Genomic DNA, 23,887 nt, shown 5'->3' on the forward strand with positions numbered 1-23,887 from the left:
AAACACAGTTAAGAGCATGCTGAAGAGGCAAGGCTATACTCCCAAACTGACAGCCATGCTGGCCAATCAGAATCCTGGAAAGAAATAACGCTGCACGCGCTCCCTTTGTTACAGTTCTAACTTCTTCATTCACGTGCTTCCAAAATAAATGTGACAATCATCTGAAAATAGTTTTTTAAAATTACAAATAAAATAAAAACATCTATTTGAAAGTGATTTTAGGCACAGTACATTTCCTTACACTCAGACATGTGTGGCTCAGCTCTCACAAAACTCTCCTGCTGCAGCTTAAATGAACAGAGCGGCTCAGACCGTCTCATGTGCAGCTCCACTGATGGAAAGTGTGAGTGATTTACTGCGATTTCACAGAAGAGGGGCTTCGTCTTTGGTTGCAGAGGGTCCATGGGAGCGCGTCAAACATGAGGCCACGCTGGTGAGCCGCTTTCACAAAGAGCAGAGCGAGGGGCCCGGGCTACAGCGACTGAGGCCCAATGAGGAGCTGCTGACGTCTGGGGGGGAGGTCAAAGGATGTGACGGGCCATGAGAGAGCACTCGTCTCCCAAGATCCAACCCACCCAGCTCCCTCTTGCTACACACAGCTGTTTTTGGGATTAGGCTCCAAGCCTCCACCCTAGGTCCTCCCTGGAGCTCCCACCCCCCTCCCTGCATGACTGATGGCCAGATGACATTCACACATGTCTCTCTGCTGTCCATCCATCCATTTCGCTGTCTCTCCCTTCAGCAACGTCCCCCTCAGCTGGATCACTTGTTTGGGGATTTCTCCTCCGACTCCTTTTCTTGCTGCGTCATGCGCTTCTAAGACACATGCTCGCTCTGTCCTGTCAGCTCATCTGGCTTTCCATGTCTGTCTCTCCTCTTATTTTCCCCACTTCGCTCTGCCTGACTTTCTCGCATAGCATTTGCCTACCAACACCTTCTGTCTGCCAATACGCCCCCACACTCACATGGTCTGGCCCGGTCCAGGCCAGATGTAATGGATGAAGAGTATTGTGTGCTGGTGGATGTGTGCCTGTGCATGTGTGTTTGAAAAGAAAGTGTCTACACACACAACATGTCTGTCTGCATTCATCAACTTTGTGGGTGTGTTGACACTTAGCTTTCTGTCCATTCTCGTTTTTATAAAACTTCTGAAATATTGCAAAGCTTGATTTGGTTTCCATCAGCCTTAAAAATGCTTATTGAATGCAAATACATCTCACACGCGCACATGCGCACACGCGCGTGCACACACACAAAAAGAAAATTATTCTGAAGAGCTAACAGCTTCTGGGCAACCTGACCAGGCCAGTTCTGTGCTTACACATCACATTTTTAAGGTTTCAGGTTTTCATAGAGAACAAATCAAAACAGGTCTTCCAGCTAGCAACTGTGGGGTAAGGTATAAGGTGTATTATTGCATTTCAGAACTTCACCAGCTTCTGCTGCAGAGCCACACAGTCCAAAGTTTGTTATTTCATCAACAAATGCACCATTTTTTTTTTTTTAAAGCCGCTCCACTGCAGATGCTGTGATTCTAAGCATTTACTATATTAACATTTAGCTCAAAGCTCTACTGTGCCTAAGCATCTGCCCACATGCTCAAGCGGAGAAGAAGGTCAAGAATATACTTTGACGCTTAACATGAGTTCTTATACTCAGAAAAACAAGCTGAGAAAAAAATCTCTTCCTAAAGCGTCTGTGCAGGCTGCGTCACGCACAGAAGTCCGTTTCCTTTTAATTTGTGTCCTACATGAAGCGACTATTTCTGGACACATACAGAAAGTGCAGCTCTTTCACTGGAAATCTGAGATCTGGGGATTATTTTCATGTTGTCCATTGTAAAGTTATAAAAGTTGCCAAGCATCTCTGGGATCAACTCCACATTTAAGAATGCCCCAGCCTAGGTCGGCTGTTCTCAAAAGAGGGCTCAGCTTTGCGTGTCTGGCTCTGATAAGTGTGTGAAACGGAGAGGAAGCTGGAAGTGTGAGAGACCTTATACAAGTGTGTTTATCCCAGCGTGAACTGAACTGCTGCAAATAAACATGGGACATTAGTCAGAGGCTGTTGCCCTGCCCTTCGATGTGCTCTTTCCATCTCAGCACGGCTATCTATCACCATCTGCTGAAACAAAAGCCGCAGGCTTGCTCCGGGGAGTGCTGCGCATTGCTTACACAATGATATCAAATACAATCCAAAGCTAATCAAAACCCACTGACAGAAGTAACAGAGTAAAGCCACAAAGGGCAGGTGGACAGCCTAACAACAACATGCCAGATCCCCATGTATTCCACTCAACCTTCTCCATCATGTGATGGTCTGATAGCCAGCAGTGCGAGGAATGAACTAATTTTAAACTCAGCGCTCATGTTTTGTCTCAGCTCTCTGCTAGCGTTACATTTCCTGTCTGGGATCAGGCCCACCTGTGGACGTCAGAGCAGAGCCAGAGCTCAGATATTCCCCTCGGGAAGCCTTGACTCATTCTGACATCACGGCCTGGCCATCCGCAGAGAGCTGTCATGCCCCTATTGTCGGCCAATCACCGCTCCTGAGGAATCAGGATAAATATAGTTTCGGAGCTCGACGGGAGAGTATGGAAGAACGGTTCTGAGTTCAGACAAACTGTTTTGGTTGCAGTGAAGAAAAATGCCGGTGCTACTTAAGGAGAAAGAGGGAGAGATCTTCATATTTATTTGAGAGCAAATTTCTGGAGCTAGTTTAGGAACAGGTTCCAAAAAAAAAAACAGGCTTACTCGGAAACTCTTTGAAAGGATGAATTTAAGAGGAAAGAGACCAACTCTAACGTGTTTGGGTCTTGAAACAAATCTGAGGAAGATCGATCTTTTTTATGTTCTTCTAGCACGGAGTGGGTGGACTTGAATTTCTGGTAGAAAAGTGGGATGATAACAGTCGAGACAAAAACAGACGTGAATGCACTTTCCTTAAAAGCCACTGCATGGAATATAACTCACTCATCTGTAGTCACCCCATTCCCTCTGTGTTATCTTTACCTGTTATATAACTTTAGTCATGGTGGACGTTTTTATCTGAACAGATAACCCAAACCACTGAGTCTCCAACAAGTACTTTCTGTGCAGCACAGCTCCATTTTTGTCGAAAACTATTAGAAAAAGGACCTCAGCTGAGCCACAGTGCTTTACTACTAATCACATATACCATCCTGCTGCACTAGAACACCATCCACAACTCAAAGAAGTCTCCAACAAGTGTGCCATTTGCTCCTGTGTGATTAGCTTTAGCCATTAGACTTCTTACCATTTGGACCCACTTTCAATTTTAGTAAGAACTAACAAGTTTCAGACTTGGATGAGGAATTTGGAAAGAAACAGAAACATATTTCTTGCCTTTATTCAAGCGTTAAATGAATTTGATAAATGTTAAGAAATAATTCCGTCTGTAGTTCGACACCTGTGCTACAGGCTGAATTAACGTGGTATTCCAATAAACACAGAACTACAGTCTGTAAAAATGCTATTTAATCTAGTTGTTTTCTCGGCGCACTGCTGTAGGAAAAGTTCGACTCCAGAGGAATAAGACAGAAATTACACCTTTTCCCAGAAATCCCGTCTAAAGCAGGAGTATTCAAGAGTCCTCAAGATATTTACAAGGCAAAAGAGGGACATGCTCAAAGGATAAGTGGACAGTTGCACATCGGTGCACAACTTTACAGTTTCCTGCAACCCAGCATGACTCTACTCCTCACAGGAACAATAACAGAAAAGTACAATTACAGTTTACGGCAGGTTTCTCTGCTGTGTATGAGGTAAGAACATGTTCTTTATTTGCTTTTCTTCTATTTTGGTTCGTGTCAGCAGCCAATCAGAGAGCCTTGAGGACATGTTGCCCATTAGTCTTTATTATGACTCCTAGTGGTGTTTGGTTATTCTGCAGGTTACTGGGGGGAGGCTGCTGAGCTGCACCGCTCTCTCCTAACCCGGGGTCTCTGGGGCATGGCACACACATGGAAGCACTTTAGAGCTTCACTACACAGCAATTGGGCCTATTACCATAATTGCAGCTTTAAAGCCTCAGCAATCTGTATCAGGCATGCACCAGTGAAACCACCGGGCCTTTGGTCCTGTGGAACAACAGACACCCCCTCCTCCACCACCACTTTTTTTTTTTTTACTTTTTACACACCCTCCTTTCTTTCTGCATTTAATGTGTCTCTTAGCTACTCTCTTTGTTCTCATTCTTCACCTTCTCTGGTTACATCGCATCATGGAAGAAGAAGAGGTTGTCATTTTAAGCTTACGGTCCTTGTTCTCTGGGTGCAGCTGAGACACAGCTGAGCCCAGGATGATGATACAATGAGGGGGGGGGGGGACCCCAAAGCTTTCCATGTGGTGCAGAAGTAGAGACAGGCTCTAAAGAGTTCTCCTGTGTTGCAGCAGGGAGAGTGGGACTTGTAGTTAGGGTTTTTCCACGGGGGCCTGCCAAATATCAGCTCACTGAGATCCTAATGAAGTCTCAAATGTGATCTTTATTAAAAATGATGCCCAGACTGTTACTAATGTTTGAAAGCGGTTTGTAGGGAATCACCCTCGGCTCTGATTAGATTCCAGCACCGTGTCCGCTAAAAACAAACACAAACTAGTGGTTTGCATTTGCATGTGTGTATGCGTTTGTGAGACAGAAAGGGGGAGAGCAATGTCCTACTAGTATTTGGCCCAGTCCCAAACCAAATCTGCCGCGAGCATTACGCCGGGGTGCATCCTGACTAAACGATGGCAGCTTGTACACAAGCAGGCCCATTACTCACCAGGACTGAGGGTTTGTTTTAGCGCTGGCAGCCCTCTGTGGCCCCATTAGACCTGGCCTTTTGTCCAGTGCGCATCATAAACACATCAAAACACTTAAATAAACCCTTCCACTTGGCCCCTTGTAACACCTTAATCAATAAGACAGTACAGCAAGTCAGCAGGAAAAGCTTTTATACATCTCATTTTTCAGCCGCGGCTGTAAATTCACGTTCCCTGGAGGAACCACTCTATCATCAAACTTGATTACGTGAGGGATCGGGAGCCGAGTTAAATCAAATCATGTAAAATACGAGCTTTTTAAAGTAGCTTGGGATAAAATGGTTTGTGTAAAGAGGTTGTTTGGTTTTAAACAATCACAAGGGTCTTTGAATGTTTCACCAAAATCAAGACGCACACACCCACCCTGTAATGCCCCTACTCCTCCACACGTCACAGAGCACCATTGGGATGTTGCCGCTCGCTATGGTTGAGCCCGCCTGGAGAGGGAAGGAGAGAGAAAGAGAGAGAGTGAGTGAGAAAGAGGGACTAAGAGAGCACAAATAGAGGTGCGATGACTGATAGATCGTCTCCGTTGCTTCCTGCACCTCAGACAGACACCCTGTTTAGTCTTCCCCAGCCCAGCTTCCTCCAGCCTCCCCCTCCTTCTCTTTCTGCTCATGGACAGCTGTGTCAGCGCAGGTGTCACCTCCAACACCCACGCAGGCACCCACTCCGAAACACGCCCAACCAGCTGCCCACTCAAAAAACACACTCAACAAGTTCTCCCCGTCTCCCTCCACTCCCAACAGTCCAGTGGTTTTATTTATACTAAACGGATTAGCTGGCCGGAGAGTTTTGAATCCATCAGCGTGGAGTGTCAGAGGGGTATGAGAGCGGCACGATAAGGCCAGTTTGGGTTAAGTGATGGTGGGTGGTTTCAGCCCAAACGGAGAAAGAGAAAAATGGAAGCGATAGCTGAGGAGAGATTCAATAAGTAGGAGAGAGCTGAGTGCGGCTTAAGGACTTTGTGCGTGGGTGCGCGCACACCAATCCACGGTACAGCTTGTTGAACATGCAGGAAACAGTCTGCAGCATCTGCTGTGAATTGTGAGTCGGATTCGTGCTGCTTTTCTTCAGGTAAACAGGAAAAACACCCCTATTTCTTGTGTTTCTGTTGGAGGCAGGTGGCTGAGAAATGAATCCCCCCCTCCTCCTCGTCTGGTCTAACAAGTTTTCTTTTCCTTTCCCGCTGTGGAATGGTGGAACGACGGAACAGGGTGTCCAAAACACACACAAGACACACAGTCCCTGTCTAACCTATGCTGACATAAAAATATCTTCATGCATCTCAGTTTGAGTTTTTACAGACTTGAGTTTCTTTGCTGTCCAAATTTAAGATTTAAAAGTGATTCATAGTGTGTTTTTCTGGGTTTTCTTGCATCTAATATGTTCCCAGTGAAATGTTTGAACAGTAATAGCTGCTCCACAGAGTCCTGTGTTTCCCACAGTTGGTTCCAGTTGATATTAATAAACACGACACTGATGGCAGCGCTGGGATGAACAGGCAGAAATCACTCCCAGTCTAAGAAAAACAGTGTTGAACAGTAGCAGCATAGGGAGGCGTGAGGCAGCACTGTGGTGCAGCAGGCATGTTGCCATTGCTGCAGGCAGTCCTGCCCTGGAGGGGCCCTACTGGACGTCGGCCCACCCGCGTTTCGTCTGCGCCACTTTGCCTTACTGTACAACACCAGTCTTTCATTCTGTCTGCTGTGGGAAGGAAACTGATGTGACAAGTTCCAACACCCAATTTCCTCCCAGCGTCCAGATCCAAAGCGTCCACAACCATCAACACCACTTTCTCTAACGCTCCTGCCTGGACTTGTCATCCAGCCACTATGGAGTTGGCTGAACTACACCAAACTTGAGTCCCAAAAATGCAATCCTTCCTTAAGTAAAGCACTGCTGGGGAAAACTTCTGATTTGAGATGTTTGCCACACAGTTTTTAGAGCTATAACAATTTGGACTATTGGTTGATAAGTTGACTGACAGGAAATGCAACAAAGCCATCATGATAAATATGATTTTTAAAATTTTTTTTATTCAGTAATTTTTTAAAAAAAAGCCTTCTTGTCCAGAATCAATGTCTGACCTCACAAATGTGCTTCTGGAAAAACGGTCCAAAATTCCCATAAACCTTCCCAGAGGAGTTGAAGCTGTTACAGCTGCAAACAATGGGCCGCCATCATATTAAACCCTATGGATTAAGAATGGGACATCACTCATTTTCATATGCGTGTGAAGGCAGACGACTGAATACTTTTGGCAATATAGAGTATTTCTTAAAATTAAAAGGCGTTTGAAGTCCAGCACTTCATGCTTCCATCTGCTGAACGGCTTTACAGAGCTGCTGTTTTCCTTTTCCAGCAGGACTTCACACCTGCTCACTGGACCAGACCTACTACCAAATGGTTTTCTATGCTTGACTGGCCAGCCAACTCACCTGAACTAAACCTCAGAGTAAGCATTTTCAACACGACCTAAAAATGCATTCAAGATTATCAAAGCAACCTGAGCAACACGCCGCTCCCCTCCGTGCCACGTAGTATTGGTGCATTCATGGTAAAGCAGCGCTAAACAACTATTTAATGAATAGATGAACGTACATGTTAGGAGTTGGACATTTCCGTATCTGACTGATATGCTAATAATTTAAGATTGTCATGAGCAGCAAGCCATAATCATACAAGTGCTGAAGTATTTCACTTTACGTGTAATGAATAAAGAATATATGAAAGTTGACCTTTTTGAGTTAAAGTACAAAAAAGAAAAAGACCGTTTGAGATGCATCCGTATATTGAACCCTTCTATTAAAGTGAACTGTGGATGGATTTTAAAGAAGCTGCCTCCAGCCTGACAGTGGAAGCAGTTTAAACTGCATAGCAGAATATTCTTGTTTCGTTCTCAATGGAGCGCCGTCTCTAAGCTCACCTGTGGTGCCTTTAGTGAATCAAAAACTTGGCCTTATAAAGTTATAACTGAAACTCGATGCAGGCCAAGTCCTTTGCTGGTGGTTAAATTACAGCAGCTGTGTTTCAGATAATGTTTACAGGAAGCTTTTGTAACACACTGTTCCACCTACAGCCAACGGCTTCTCACAGGAGATCAGGACTGTCGGAGTCTTATGTTAATTCCAGTATCTCATTAGTTAGGACGAGGTGGGAATGGAACACTGTGTCTTCTCCAAGGACAGTGTGTGTGTGTGTGTGTGTGTGTGTGTGTGTGTGTGTGTCTGTGGGGGGCTGATTGAGGTTACTCTGAACTCACTACCCTTTACACACACACACACACACACACACACAGGACATAGTGAGGGAAGCCAGACGTACAGTTAGAGCAAGCCAGAAGAGAAAAAGGCGATGAAGAGAGGGAGGAAGAGGAGGAATAACAGAAGACAGGGGGAGGGGAGCAGTTTTAGAAGACGGACAAAGTAGGAGAGTTAACCGGAGGGACAACGGACTTCTGCTTCACCTCTCAGTGACAAGCAGCCTCGAGATGGAAAATCTCCTGAAGTAGCAACGTGTCCAGGCTCTAACACTAACCATGCGCACAAACACCCTCTTCCCAAAATGGTCCATATTCCAGATGAGGTGATATATGAGCGTGTATTCGTCACTAATGTCCCAGCGCTACCTTGGCCTGCTCTGTCCTGCATGCCGACACTGTTGAAATGTGCTCAGGCTGCGGGGCCGCTCAGCTCCCTGCCTGCGAGGCATCACCTGACAGCAGTGTTTAAAAGTCGCTGCCAGAGGAGGCGTTGCGCTGTGTGGCCGTGTTTAAAGTGTGTATACCTTTGCAAGCATGATCCTGGTCTTTGCCACGTCAAGAGGAGTGGTAACAAATGCAGCTACCGCACCTACAAAAGATACATAAACACATTCAGCAAAGTGCAAACATAAAAAAGCCCCTCTCTCTGCTCTCAGAACAGCCTTTAAATATGAAAAATAAACCCATAAAACGTCCAATTACTTAACCACAGTTACAGTAATGTATTAATTCAGCAATAAACACAGGAACTATTGGCCCTCAACTCTATTAACTTCATAAAATCATAATATTCCAAGTCCCAGACCTTCCACTGTTATTAGACCACAAAAACCAGAGACACACTTCTATTCCCACCTCCCCCTTTCCTACTGCGTCGTCCAACCCACGCCTTCCCCTGAGCTTTACACACACCTGATTATATGCACATGCATGCAAAAAAAGACACACACACACACACACACACACACACACACTCCTATGAGCTTTATAGAGAAGTTACACCCCAACTTCCCTCCAACACTCCAAGTGGGAAGCTGGACAGGCAGCAAAATCCAGAGGTGTCTCCAGTGAGCGGAAGAGTGTGTGTATAAGTGAGAAAGTGTGTTTTATGTGTGTGTCACTGCCACAAACATAGCAACTGTTCTTCATAAACATATCTATCTGGGCCGCTGAGGAGCAATGTGACTGCAAGAGTGCTGGGGCTGCAGGAAAACATCAGGATCTGTGTGGTTAATGGTTGCTCTCTGTTGTCGAGGGGGAGAAGTTAAGAATAAAACACTACAGCCGTCTTACTGTAGCACGCTTTGGTTGTTTGTTAGCAGTAAAGAATTATCCCAATAAATCTCACATGTATTAAAAAAAAACAACATGGGATGAAGCTGAGTGACATGATTGTGTCTGTACAGAATCAAAGCTGCCATAAGTCAGTGCAGGATACTCATAGAGATATCTGAGATGATTAAACGCGCCTGTGTGAGCATTTTCAGTGTCAAGCAGATTATGTATGCGTAAGAGAGAGACTGTGTGAAGTGCAGTGTAAGGGGAAGTGACTGAAACTTGAGGATCCCTCTTGGATAGCAGCTTGGTCACGGCGGGACGTGAACTTGACTCCTACCCTGGACCCACCCCACCCCAACGCCCCGCCTCTCCCATTTATCTGAGACTGCCCATTCTCTGTGCAAATACATGTTCTCAAACATAATAACTGCTGTAATGCTGCTGTATTTAACAGTACCGTGTAAAAGTCTTGAGCCACTCGTTATTTCTTTATATTTCATGAGGAATTAGGTGCAGTGATTTATTGAAACGTGCAAACGTGGAAACACAGCATATAAGGTAAAAAAGAAAGTCTGTATAATTTTAACGAGCCAACATTTGGTGTGACCACCCTTAATCTTCTTATGCTTTCTTGTCATTTCTTTAAGTAGTCTTCAGGAATAGTTCTCCAGGCTTCTTCAAGGACATTCAAAGCTCTTCTTTGGATGTTGCTGCCTTTTGTTCTGTTCTCTGTCAGGATGATCCCACACTGCTTCCAGGCTCTGGGGAGGCCAATCCATGACTGATAATGTTCCATCGTGTGTCTTCCAGGTATGCTTTTACTGCACTGGCAGGGTGTTCAGCTGAAAAATGAAGCTGTTGATAATCAGACACTTTCCAGATGGTACTGCACTGTGGATCAAAATCTGACTGTACTTTTCTGCGTTCTGAATTCCATCAATTTTGACTAGAGGGGCCAGACGCATCTCTCTGTCTCAGGTCTTTGCTGGATTTTTTCTTATTTCTTATGGATATGATATTCAGGTACTGCTCATCTGCTGTAGAGATTTCTTTTAGGCCTCCCACTTCTTCTTTTGTCCTCCATTTGTCTAGTTTACTCAAATTTGTTTCCGTAAACATGGTGCGCATTGCACACCATGCCGAGATAAGTTTTCAGCTAAAAGCTCTTTGGGAATCATCTTGTTGGTGCAAAAAATGCTATTCCATTCCTGTCAAACTTTCATCTTTGGTATTTTTGTAGATTCATCTAAAGAAATTGGAAATTGGGTGAAAAAAGCAGCCAATATCCAAAGAATAATTCTGAAAGACCTTCAGAAAGTCTGGAGAACTATCGCTCAAGACCACTTTAACAATTACAAGAAAGTCTGAGTCCTTGGAAGCATGCTTAGTCATGCTTATTTCTTTTGAAGCAACTATATCTCCAATCTGTTGCCATCTCTTTCTCATCTTCTTTCCACTGAGGACATAGTCCAGGTGGGGGATGGCCCAATGCCACATCTTAGTTCCTGGGGGGTCATTACTTTTTCCCTCCATCAGTCCCACTTCAATCTCACTATCACCCCCAGAGCACCTAACCTCCATCTTCCTGTCCTGTCTGGCACGCTGTAGCATTTTTAAGAGTTATGGACTGAAAGCTGTAAAAGTCCAATAAATTCTCCATGGACTGGCCAGCAGAACTGTTCTTTTACTGAAATATGTATTTAGATTGGGGTTTTGATTTTTCCTCACAAAAAATGGAGCACTGGGTAAAAAGACAGATGGTGTGACAGATTTTCTTTCATGAAGGAGGACAGTGCTACGGTGCTACCCCTGGGTCTGCATTACTCTCTGGTTACACTGATTATGTAGAGCCCAAGTACTGAAAGCCACTATTTAAATAAATAAAGCTTTTTAAAAATGGTAACTGAGAATCACTTTTCCAAACCATTTAGTATGAACCTCTTTTTCACAGTTCCATTTCTTCTCTAATTCATCGATATTCCAAGAAATTGGAAGATGGTTAAAAAAAGAAATAAAGAAATTTTACAAAAACAGAATGCAAAATAATTGAAAGCCTACATTTAATTACAAACATAATATGTGCTGCAGAAAAATGTATTACTTCCTGAAAATGTTTGTGTTCTGCTATAAGAAAAGAATTCCCAGATCTGGGATAAAGACGATGCATCTTCATTTTTTATTTTAGCTAAAAGTATGTCCTCACTTTTAATTTAATACCTTCAAAATGTTTCTGAGCTGTTAGCTCCTGTTTACCACTGCGCTGCATTACCTCTTCTGTTATGGAGCTGAAGAAAACAGCTGCTTTAGTTTTGAAAGCAAAATGCTTTCTTGTGCATGGCTTGAACAAAGCTAATGAGTCGTGAGATGTTCCAATGGTTTTTTTTTAAACTTACATTATATTAATATATCTACATGTCACAAAGCTGTAGAGGCTCATGGCCAGAAGCTGCTCCATCTCATCTCTCCCGTCTTTCCCTCTGGTTGTCTGCGTATCACCTCATCCAGGCGAAGACAGAACCATAAAGTCTGCTGTGGAATAATGTTCACTGGCTGAATGAGTCGAGAACTGTGATAATGAGACTTTTCTGTTGTGGAAACAATCCAGGATCAATGCACCGAGGACTGCCAGTTTAATGCCACCTGTTAATATTGCATAAGATAAATCCTGGAATTATTTTTTCCTCTTTGGCAAATCAGGTGAGGGTGGGATTTGTCTGCAGAGCTCAAATTTGAGAAACCTTACATTAACGCAGTTTTGGGTAAACTTTTCCTTCCTTCCTTCCTTCCTAACCCCTTTCCCTCCCCTCGTCCTCTTTCTCAAAGCAGCATATAATCCCCTGCACCTGCAACAGCTCCGCACACTGCTGACTGCCAAGAGTAGAGCGTGTGACCTTGCCTCGATGACCACAGAGTCTGGGAGAAAGAGAAGAAATGTCAAGAGAGAAAGAGAGGGTTATAGATAGAGGAGGATGATGAAAGAGAAAGAAAATGGGGGAGAGAAACAAAGAGAGGGAGAGAAGACTGCAGTTAGTGGAGCTATCAGACACATTGAAAACATATTGTGAACCCTGGTCTGGGCTGGGCTTTAGAGCCCACAGCTGGGAAATGTGCTGTCCGGCTATTTTTGTGTTGCCTTTTCTCCCCAGTGATGTCATGCTACTTGTTTCCCAAGAAATGATGTGGGATAAGGGGGAGGCAAGAGAACATGCTGCAGTGTTTCCTCTCCATTATGCTTGACACATATTGTTTAGATGCCATCATGCAGTACAACAGGCCATCAAATATTCGCAGATCCAGTATTATTTTTAAAATAACAGAATATTTTACACCAGATTAAAATCAATATGCAGGCGGCATAGACACTGCTTAAACAATGTAAAAGCTGGCACACTACACATTAGCCTGTTAGCCCACTATACTTGCCAATAAGAACTAAATATAAATGTACAGCTGAGGCTTTCCATGAATGACTACACAAAATATTTTGCCAATTTATTCATTAAATATTTAGTGACACATTTTTTGTAGAATATTGATATTTAAAACAGTGAGAACCAGTAAAAATGTCTGTTACTCTGTTAAAGGCATCGAACAGGCATTGAAATATTTGTTTCAACATTTTCAGCAAGATTACAGACAAAGAGGAATTGAGCACCCTGCAAAATAATAATTAAAAAAAAAAATCAACAGGCTCTTCTATACCTTAATTAGCTTGTTAGGGCCATGGCTAATTCACAACAAACAAAAAAATATATATATTCTGTTAAATATCAGCAAATTCTGGCAGCAAATATATCAACAGTTTAAAAGAAAAGAAAAAAAAAAAAAAAAAGGCTGAAGGTGCACCCGGGTAGCTCATTGGTGGAGCAGGAGACCACATATATATGCCGCTTTGCAGAGTAAGCAGCGCGGGTTCGAGTCCCAGCCTGTTGCTGATTTTCCCGCGTGTCTTCCCCGTATTTTTCCCCCCGTTTCCTGTCTGTCTACACTGCAAATAAAGCTGCTGTGGCCAAAATTTTTTTTAAAAAGCTGAAGAGAAGGTGGCTCCTGCAACACTATAATGACTAAACACAAAGCTGAGCTTCACAACATCCAACATTAAAAAAAAAAAAAATTTATATATATATATATATATATATATATATATATATATATATATATATAAATACCTCAAAGGAGAATTGAGTGACTCACCAGCCACTAAAAGCCTCTCTTAGTACTCGCCAAAGGGGAAGTTACAAAGGCCTGACCATGTAGGGTCTCTAAACCTTTCCATTTCTGTTAAAGCTAGAGATATAAAAAAAAGTTATTCTACAGGCCAAGCTACACTCGACTTAAACTAGAAAAAAGCTAACAACACAGAATTTTATCAATAGAAGATACTGTTTGAATTATATAAACAATCAAGACAAAAGTATTTTCCTAATACTTACTGTGTATAAAACCCCTCACAGCTCAAAAGTGGCTACTGAGTGAAACCACCTGATGTCTTTGTTTTGAGATTAAAGTCATGATGGGAAGGGAGACCATCTCTCTGACTCTCTCCCCTCACCAGTTTTGGCAAAAGGGGGCGAGGAGGCCAAGTCTGCGAGGTTAGCCTGTGTATAAAATGCATGTGGACAGCTGTGCTGCCTCGGGGGCTGCAAGCTATGATTACTTCTCAGTGAGAGCAATTGAGCAACAGCATGGAGTGATTACTAATATTTTCTTTGTCTCTTCTCCACTTTGCGAGCTGAATGTGTTTCAGGTTATCTTATTCTCCTCCTTTCCCGCACACGTGCGGACGTCGCAAAGACCATGTGTGTGTGCATGTGCGTGCAAACGCAAACAAGTAAACACAAAGAAAGGGAAGAAAGAAGGAACAGCAGACAGTGTGGATGAGCTCAGGATACGTCATGTGTATTTCATTAGAGGGCAGATTAAAAAGGAGATTTTGTTTTCCACATCAAAGGCCTCGCACTGGGGGATTCCTCTGTTTCTCTCCCATTCCGACTCTCCCCCCTCCTTTACTACCCGTTTCATGAATAAATAATAAGGAGTAAACCTGGGAAAACAAACTTTTTGACCTGTGAACCCTTGAGTCAGGATCAGCCTTTGCACCTGGTTGCCTTCCCACAGGAAAGAGGGCGGTGGGTCCTTGTACAGCACACGTCTGTTAGAATCTCTGCCTTTTGGAAACATACAGTCTTGAGCCACCCCTCATTTCTTTATATATATCAGAGTTTGTACAATTCTAACCAGCCTGAAAGTCAGTTTTTGGTGTGACCACCTTTATTCTTCAACACAGCCTGAACTCTCTCTGCAGGAATAGTTCTCCAGGCTTTTTGAAGGACATTCACGGCTCTTCTTGTGTTCTGTGTCAAGATGATCCCACACTCCTTCAGTAACGTCCAGATCAGGGCCTGGGGAGGTCATTGTACTTGTCCACTTGTCCAGTTTCCTCATTTTTTTAAGGATACACTGCACACTGTGTTCTCAGCTAACAGCTCTTTGGGAATCACCTTGTTGAAGCAGAAATACTATTTTATGCCTGTCAAGTTGTTTTTGGCATTTTTATCGAATGGTTCTTTGCTGAGTTGTCTGTTATGTGTAGACAGCACTGATTCATCCCTTGAGTTATGTGCCTTTTTTATGCTTTAATGATTCATAGGTGTGCGTGTGTGTTCAGTGGTTCACAGCAACAACAGGATTCCTTTGAAAATAGTCAGGTTCAAGGTCTGGACTGAAAATGAGTGAAAAAGCAGCCAATGTCCAGAGAAAAACTGGAGAACTATTGATCAAAATCACTTTTAAAAAAATTACAATAAAAGTCTGGCTCTTTGGAAGAAAAATATAAAGAAACGAGGAGAAATGACTCGACACTTTTGCACAGTGCTATACCTCACTGGCTCATTTTGAGCTCTCTTATGCCTTTGACTCCAAATTTTCTGGATTTTTTGTGGCTCTAAGTCGGTGTTCAATCATAACCTAAAAGTGTTACACCCTCCTGTTTTGCTAATGTTATTTTTGAGGTCAGAACAGATGGAGCAAACTGTGGGCTTTACTCTGCAGTTGCTGTTGGGAAAACAACTGAGTGAAAACCACAATATTGTGAAATTAATGTGTGAAAGAACTGTGAGAATTATTCACATGGATATTGCAGTCTGGTGTGGAGAGGCTTTAAATCTCTGTGCAGTGACCGATTCCCTCGTGATTTACTCTCTGGCTACTTCTGTCTGGAATATGCTTCTCTGTGATATCCAGATATTTAGATGCGTAGCCATTTTATGACTAGACAACAGCACTGGGTCGGTTGGTTTTCTTCATTTTCCTCTCTTTTTCTCTCTCTGGCAGCTGTGCTGGCTCGGTGTGAAATTAAAAAGAAGAGTGGAAAAAAAATAATTAAAAAAAAAAAGAGGCCATAACGCAGCACATTTTTATGCCGTGAAGCAGATGGGAGACCATGCCACACACATGCACTCTCTCTCTCAAATTCCTTCACTTTGGCATTTTTCAAAATAAATCACTTCAGTTTTGTTTGAGAACTCCTCTGAACATCTTGGTGGTCACTGAAGGAACAGCAGTAATAACCTGCTTGCCTGCAAACAGTTGTTTTTTCATCTGTTTTCTTGGCTAGCCTGCCATTGTAACTAAAAAATGGAGGAGAGGAGAGGAGTGGGGAGGAGAAGGGAGGAAGAAAGGAAATGAAGAGAGGAGGAAATGAGGAGAGGAAGAAAGGAAACGAAGAGAGGAGGAAATGAGGAGAGGAAGAAAGGAGGAGAGGAGAGGAAGAAAGGAGGAGAGGAGAGGAGAGGAGAGGAGAAGGGAGGAAGACAGGAAACGAAGAGAGGAGGAGGAAATGAGGAGAGGAAGAAAGGAGAAGAGGAGAGGAGAGGAGGAAATGAGGAGAGGAGAGGAGAGGAGAGGAGAGGAGAGGAGAGGAGAGGAGAGGAGAGGAGAGGAGAGGAGAGGAAGAAAGGAGGAGAGGAGAGGAGAGGAGAGGAGAGGAGAGGAGAGGAGAGGAGAGGAGAGGAGAGGAGAGGAGAGGAGAGGAAGAAAGGAGGAGAGGAGAGGAGAGGAGAGGAGAGGAAGAAGAGAGGAGAGGAGAGGAGAGGAGAGGAAGAAGAGAGAGAGAGGAGAAGGAAGAAAGGAGGAGAGGAGAGGAGAGGAGAGGAAGAAAGGAGAAGAGGAGAGGAGAGGAGAGGAAGAAGAGAAGAGAGGAGAGGAAGAAGAGAGGAGAGGAGAGAGGAGAGGAAGAAGAGAGGAGAGGAGAGGAAGAAGAGAGGAAGAAGAGAGGAGAGGAGAGGAAGAAGAGAGGAAGAAGAGAGGAGAGGAGAGGAGAGGAGAGGAGAGAAGAAGAGAGGAAGAAGAGAGGAAGAAGAGAGGAGAGGAGAGGAGAGGAGAGGAGAGGAGAGGAGAGGAGAGGAGAGGAGAGGAAGAAGAGAGGAAGAAGAGAGGAAGAAGAGAGGAGAGGAGAGGTCCAGATTCCAGCAGTTCAGTTCTCCACCAACGGACATGTCCAGATGGCCTGGAGAGAGAAGGCCTTTGACTGAGGGACAAAGAGACACTTGTGAACGACAAAAATCTAACTCTCGCAAACACACAGACACACATAAATACACACACACACACAGCTGTGCAGCGTATTGTTCGCCTTTGCTCGGCCGTTAGCTCCCAACATTGATGGAATGTTTGACTGGCCGCCTCTTGCGCCCTTGAGACATGATGTCACTCCAACAAAACGCTTTTTATGTGTTTGGGGCCACACAATGAAATGCGGGGGGAGAGCAGAGACGTGGGGGAGAAAAAGACATTAAGAAAGAGAGGAAGCAAAAAAAAAAAAAAAAGATAAAAAAGATAAAAAAGCTAGAAGCAGAGCAACAGCTATTCTCAGAGCTCGTGATAAATCGAAAGGCTGGTTTGATGACAGTCGTGACAAGCCATTAAACTGGGGTGTAAAGTCCCATTTTGGCCTGCCACAATGATACAGGGGAATGCAGAGGGTGAGCCTGCTGTAAATGTGTCAGAGTGTAAGCACAGAATTATAACTGTACAATGGATTTAACACAGAGTAATCACTGCAAATGATGCTACTCAAATAAAATAGATAAACTATAAAGATGCAAAGAGAATAAAATAAGACAGATGCATACCTTTAAATATTCCCAAAGTGGAAACTGCACCAGAGAGAACGGGATCTGGGGAAAAAAAGGGGAAAAAAAAAAAAAGGAGGTAGAGTTTTAATCATCATCATTATGTCAGCATTAGTTTTTCATTTTCTAGAGGTTCAGGTTTCATCTTTAACCTCTAATCTCTTACACTTGTTATTCCTGCCACCTTTCTCTATTTCCTCTAACTCGTCTGACTGCTCCGTTGTTCCTTCTCAGTGCTGATGATTAATGAATGAGACGGGCTGTGGTCTGGCAGTCCTGACGGATGGATGGATGGATGTATAGGACGGAGCAAAGTTGGAAAGAGGAATAGAGGGATGAAGGGATGGCTGGAGTGTGAGTGTTGCTGCTGGAAATACTAAATCGGCTCAGGCAGGAAGTTACAGTGGAAAGAAATCGATGGCAGTGCCAAGGCGAGGTGCAAATGACACGCAGTCAGACCACACACACACTCTCTCTCTCTCATACACACACTCACACACAGCAGCATGGAGACATAGGAATGAGCATACTTTCTCCATTTGTGTATTAAGCAGAGAAACAGAGAAATACACACACACACACACACACACACACACCCTGTCATCCTGCACTGGATAAATTTCAGAGCAAAACAGGAAGGAAGAGAGGAAACAAAAAATCAAAACAAAGGAAGAAATAAATAAAGTGACACTGAGTTGTGTCGCCAGTCTTTGATCACATGAACAACGGGCTCATTCATCAATCTGATCATGTTTCATCAGACCACATTAGCACATTTGTAAAAACTGAGTCAGCTAAGGCACAAAGACGATGCACAAACTGTGTTTACACCACCTAATGAACTTAGTCCAAATGGACTGAGCTCAAATAAACAATCTCAATCCGAAGTAGATTAAATTAAAAGAGATCTGCTCCATACTAGCCCGGAGTTTTATTAAAGCCTTTTTTTTTTTTGATTTTGGGGGGTAAAGATATATTATATATATATATATATATATATATATATATATATATATATATATATATATATGTGTGTGTGTGTGTGTGTGTGTAGGAAACTGAGTTTCTGAAAAACTGTAATAAATACAAGTATGACAAATAAAAAGATCTGATTGTATTATAAAAGCCAAAGTAAGATTCAAAAGATTCTCCTACTGAATAAAGCCATACATGCATGACAGGTTAGTGAGAGAAATGTTTTACAAGCAGTGGAGTACAAATGTAACTACCACACACACACACACACACACACACACACACACACACACACACACACACACACACACACACACACACACACACACACACACACACACACACACACACACACAGGTACTACAGCTAGACCTGAAGTGGTCTTTGAATGTAATGCTGTTAAGTGCAGTTACTCCACATGTGAGTATTTAACACACACATTAAAGCACAGAACCCTGAAAATGGTGCGTGCAACATTTGGTTGTTGCTCGATAAAGGGGCCTGGTATGTGGACGGACAGAAATCTTCACCCATCTGGTCTATCCGGGCAGACAGAAGCAAATTCTCTCACTCCTCTGAGATTATCTAAAATCTTTTTTTTTTTTTTTTTTTGGACATATTGTAAGTCTGGTATCCAGCTGCCAGAAAGTGGACTGTTATAAAAGTGCACCTGTGTTTTATTACCACCCTGATGAGTTCTGCTATTCCAGGTCGGGAAAAGAGAGGGACAGAGAGAGAAAGAAGGAGTGAGGGAGAGTGGAGGGGAGTGTAGGGGTAACGGGTACTGCTGCTCAGTGCAGGCAGCACACACTGTACCGATATGAGTGAAAGTAAACTGAAAGTTAACCTAAGTAAACACATCCTGACATATTTAATATTTATATTTTATACTGGACTTCCTGTGAACACAATGACATAGCACGATTGTAACACTAATGTAACTTAATCTTAAAGTACAGATACATGCAGTGCAGATGCAGCATCAGTAACTGGGTAACATCATTCTTCTGTAGCGCTGGATCCTGTTTACAAACTGAAGCTTTAAGTCACAATCTTTATCAAAAACTTTTTCAATCTGACTTAAACTGCAGCTGATATTTCCAAATTTCAAAAATGATCAACCCAATCCTTGGCTGCAGTGTGCAAAGAGAGACACACACACACGCACGCACGCACACACGTGCAAAGACAGATGGTTTCAGCAGAGGATCTGGAAAGAATGATCCACCAGTGATTTATGGCTCGGTCTGACACCCCTGGCACACTGAGCCTGGAGTGGAGTGTTGGTTTTTGTGTGTGTTGCCCGGCAAAGATTAAACATCTGAAAACCACATGAGGTCTGATTAAAATCGATGAGCAATTTATCTTTAACGCAGAGCTGAGGCAAACACACAAACACTTGAAACGCGTACGAACCTGAATCGATGCGACATCCAGAAGAATGTGTGTTAGTCTGAGTTATGAAATCAAGAACAGAGGCTGGAGGATATATGAGCTAATGACTATGGAGTTATTTCTACAGCGCTAACAGGAAGTTCTAAACTTCTAGTGTAATGCTTTAACCTGATATCGGCGTAGTGTCAGAAGGAGATAAGAGAAGGAATAAATTTTGCAGCTAAGGGAAATGAAGATGGGTAGAGACAGAATGGGAAGATGAAAGCAATAAAGAGGGCTGAACACATGTTTCTGCCTTTCCTTTCAGACCGCTGAAAAGCATTAAAAACACAAGCAAGACTTTGCACAACAGCCCAAAAGAGAAATGTCTTCATTGTAGCCGTGGTTAAACCTTGGAGACAGACATGCACATCACCTTAGCACCTGACTGACACACTGTTGCTCCTAAGCTACTGTCACTGGATCACTGTGTAAGTGCCTTAAGCTGGGAAACACTTTTTAAACAGAGATTTTCTGGCCAGTGAGCCCTCTGCAATACTGGTGGAAAAACATTCACAGGCTTTTATAAGTGAAGGAGGGACAATAAAACTTGCATAAAAGGAAAATCACCATTGATCACTCATGAAAATATCCTACAGTTAAGTCTCTATATTGAGCAAATGACTGCTTAATGTACTGTTCTGTGTACTGCTGTTATAAATGGCTGCAGGTGCTAAATCTCAAGTCAAGATGGCACACTTTACCAAAGTGTTTGCCAGTGAGCAAAGAGGGGTCTACCACAAGTGTTGAGGGCGCATTTATGCCATGCTAGACTAACACAAGGCCATGCAGGCATTCAGGGTCGCTCTGCGGCTGACTAGGATGAAGGCAGCCAAGCTACATAAACTCCACACTCCCCCACGGTGCTAAGTGCTCATTCTGTCTCATCCCACTGCCTCATATAATGCCTCAGCTACCACAGGCTATTCAGTTCCATGAAGCCAAGCTAAACCCAGTATGTGTGTGTGTGTGTGTGTGTGTGTGTGTGTGTGTGTGTGTGTGGAAGGTGGCTATTATCCTAATAAACACGAGGCCACGGGCAAACAGAATCCCATCATTATCTCATCAATAACGCTCACTTTAAGAGCGAATAAAACAGTAATGTTTCTATCTTGTTTCTTTGTGTTTCCTTTGACAAGGAAGTCGCAACTAAGTAGCTCTTTTTTAAAGTAGGAGAAAAAGCTTTCCTGAAGGCTGAGCACCAGTTTTGTTTATGTCCATTGAAAAAGACTGAGGTTTTTCTCTGCTTGCCAACATTTTACTTGCTCACTCAACTGCAGCTTGAGCCAATCAGTAGACTTCTATGGCTACATGGGCTACAACCAGATCATAACCATGGAGATGAACACACCCAGTGCATTTAACACGTTGTTGAGGTCTACAAACACGAACACACACTTAAGAAACAGAGGCGGATATTTTAAAAGCTCTGAAATAAGAAATAGCACTAGGGCAACACCAAGCTGGGTTTTTTTTTTTTAAAGTCATGTTAGTTGAGTTGGTCATGGAACCACAGTGTCGATTATATCGGTTCCCTGATCCCCTGACTTTTCACAAGGCAGCTGATGTGCAGTCTAGAATGAAATGTCCTGATGGCTGCCATGATCTGCTTCACTTTGTGGAAATATTTCACCAGGACATGTCTTACTCTGAACTTAACGGCACACTAATACACCTGTTGTCTAAACTATAGCTTCCTCTTCAAAATCAATAAAGTGGATTTTGAATTTTGAATTATTTTTTTTAACCCTCCAACCTGGGCAAACTACGGCCCGCGGGCCACATCCGGCCCTTTGTGCGTACCTGTCCGGCCTGCATAAGGCCAATCATAAATTACAATATAATTAAAAAAAATAAATAAATAAATCTATGTCATGCATGAAACACAACTGATGCTTTTATTCTTAAAAGCGTTATGTTCACGTTCTTTCCGGATGTGAGCTGTCAGGGAAGGTGAACAGCGATATGTGATGCTAGCCAGGTCACCCTCAAGATGTCAGCTCACACTAAGAAAAGAAAAGTTGATAACGAATGCCGTGTTTTCAATAAGATGTGGACTGCCAAATATTTCTTTACAGAAATTAAAGGTAAAGCCGTGTGCTTAATTTGTGGTACAGAAGTCGCTGTGTTTAAAGATTATAATTTGAATCGCCACTTCGCGACCAAGCATGAGGATAAATACAGAAATCTGCGCGCGAGGGAATCTGCTGTGTTTCTAGCAAAACTGCAAACCCAACAAGGATTTTTTTACCAAACTTCACACCCCCAGAGATGCAGCCATCAGGACAAGTTATGTAATTTCTCACAAAATCGCCAGAAAAAGTAAGGCGCTTTCCAACGGAGACTTTGTTAAGGAGTGCTTATTGGACTCTGTTTCATTGATATGCCCAGAGACCACTCCACTGGTAAAGACTTGTTCACAGAGGTAAATGCATGTTTGGACAAATTAGGACTGAAATGGGAAAAGCTGGCAGGTGTGACAACAGACGGTTGTCCAAATCTGACAGGGAAAAATGTTGGACTTTTAAAGAGAATGCAGGATAAAGTGAAATTAACCCTGTGCAGAAACTGACATTTTTGCATTGTATTATACATCAGGAAGTGTTGTGTAAGACAGTGTTAAAAATAAACCATGTTGTTGATGCTGTAACTAAAATAGTTAATTTCATCAGAGCGAGAGCATTAAATCACAGACAATTTGTTGCACTTCTGGAGGAAAATGAGATTGAACATGGTGTCATGGGCTATCACTGCAACGTCAGGTGGCTCAGCTTGGGCGAAGTACTGAAAAGTGTCTGGGACCTGAGAGACCAGATTCAGGATTTCTGTGTGAAGAAAGGACATGACTTCCCAGAGCTTTCAGGTGGCAGACCTCGGATTTGCCGTGGATGTGACTGCACTAATGAATGAACTAAATGTCAAACTGCAGTGCAAGGGCGCGTTTGTGCATGAGATGTACAGTGCAGTGAAGGCTTTCATGAGAAAGTTGCAGCTTCTCTCAAGCCAAGTGAAGGACAACATTCTGACCCACTTGCCAACACTAAAGGAAGCCACAAGATCAGCTGATCACCTCCACAAGTACTCAACCAGAATAGAAACTCTGCATGCAGAGTTTTCAAGGCGATTTCAAGATTTCAAAACTCTTGAGAGTGAAATGCACATGGTTTCTTCTCCCTTCAACTGCAGTGTGGATAATGCACCAAGTGATGTTCAGATGGAACTCATTGACCTGCAGTCTGACACACTTCTGGCAGAGCACCTCAGGTCAGTCTCACTGCTGGACTTTTACTCCTCCCTCAAAAAGGAGAGCTTTCCAGGCATGCTCAGGGGATTCTAGTCCTCTTTGGATCTACATTCATATGTGAACAGACATTCTCAGTGATGAAGTTCAACAAATCCAAACACAGATCCTCTGTCACTGATGACCACCTCTCAGCTGTCCACCTCAGACGTTCAGCCAGATTTCAATGCCCTTGTTCAAGCCCAGAACAGACTGGATTATTCTCACTGAAGCAGTGAAATGAGGTCAAAAACATTGCAAGTTATTGTTTGTTATATTGCTGTATTTCTGTATTTGACCTCAACACCACAATTTCACATAACCTAATATAAACAGTTACAGAATAGATTTATTCTCCCAGTTACCAGTACCAGCTATTCAAAATATGCAATTAAGTGAATTTTACAATAGAAAAAAATTGAGCAGAATTGTTTTATTTACAATATTTACAGTTATAATGTTGACAGTTGTCATGTAAGAACTGCAGTGATTAAATGTTAAGTTTTGAACATACAACAGGTCTCCTCATTAAGAAGCTCCAGATATTCATGAACTGAATGATACACATTATGTAATTAAGTGCATTTTACAATGGAAGACAGGTGAGCAGAACTAAGTTCAAGGTACCATTGGTGTGGCCCTCTGACACAATTCAGGTTTCTCATGTGGCCCCTTGTGAAAATTAATTGCCCACCCCTGCGTC

General features: G+C 43.0%; 1 protein-coding gene across 3 annotated transcripts in view; it reads right to left on the reverse strand.

Annotated features, from left to right (window-relative positions):
• slc25a26 (solute carrier family 25 member 26) overlaps nt 1-23,887 on the reverse strand; it is a 56,448-nt gene that overhangs the window by 1,567 nt on the left and 30,994 nt on the right. The window contains exons 6-9 of one of the 3 annotated variants that reach the window (XM_030730418.1): nt 17,496-17,540; nt 12,207-12,276; nt 8,610-8,674; nt 5,184-5,257 (exon numbers count right to left, since the gene is read on the reverse strand). In XM_030730418.1, the coding sequence (XP_030586278.1) occupies nt 5,184-5,257; nt 8,610-8,674; nt 12,207-12,276; nt 17,496-17,540 (254 nt within the window). The remainder of the gene's footprint in view (nt 1-5,183; nt 5,258-8,609; nt 8,675-12,206; nt 12,277-17,495; nt 17,541-23,887) is intronic. The other 2 variants (XM_030730417.1, XM_030730419.1) reach the window with 2 other exon arrangements.

The sequence above is a fragment of the Archocentrus centrarchus genome, chromosome 5, assembly GCF_007364275.1.
Source record: "Archocentrus centrarchus isolate MPI-CPG fArcCen1 chromosome 5, fArcCen1, whole genome shotgun sequence".
Taxonomy (NCBI): Eukaryota; Metazoa; Chordata; class Actinopteri; order Cichliformes; family Cichlidae; genus Archocentrus; species Archocentrus centrarchus.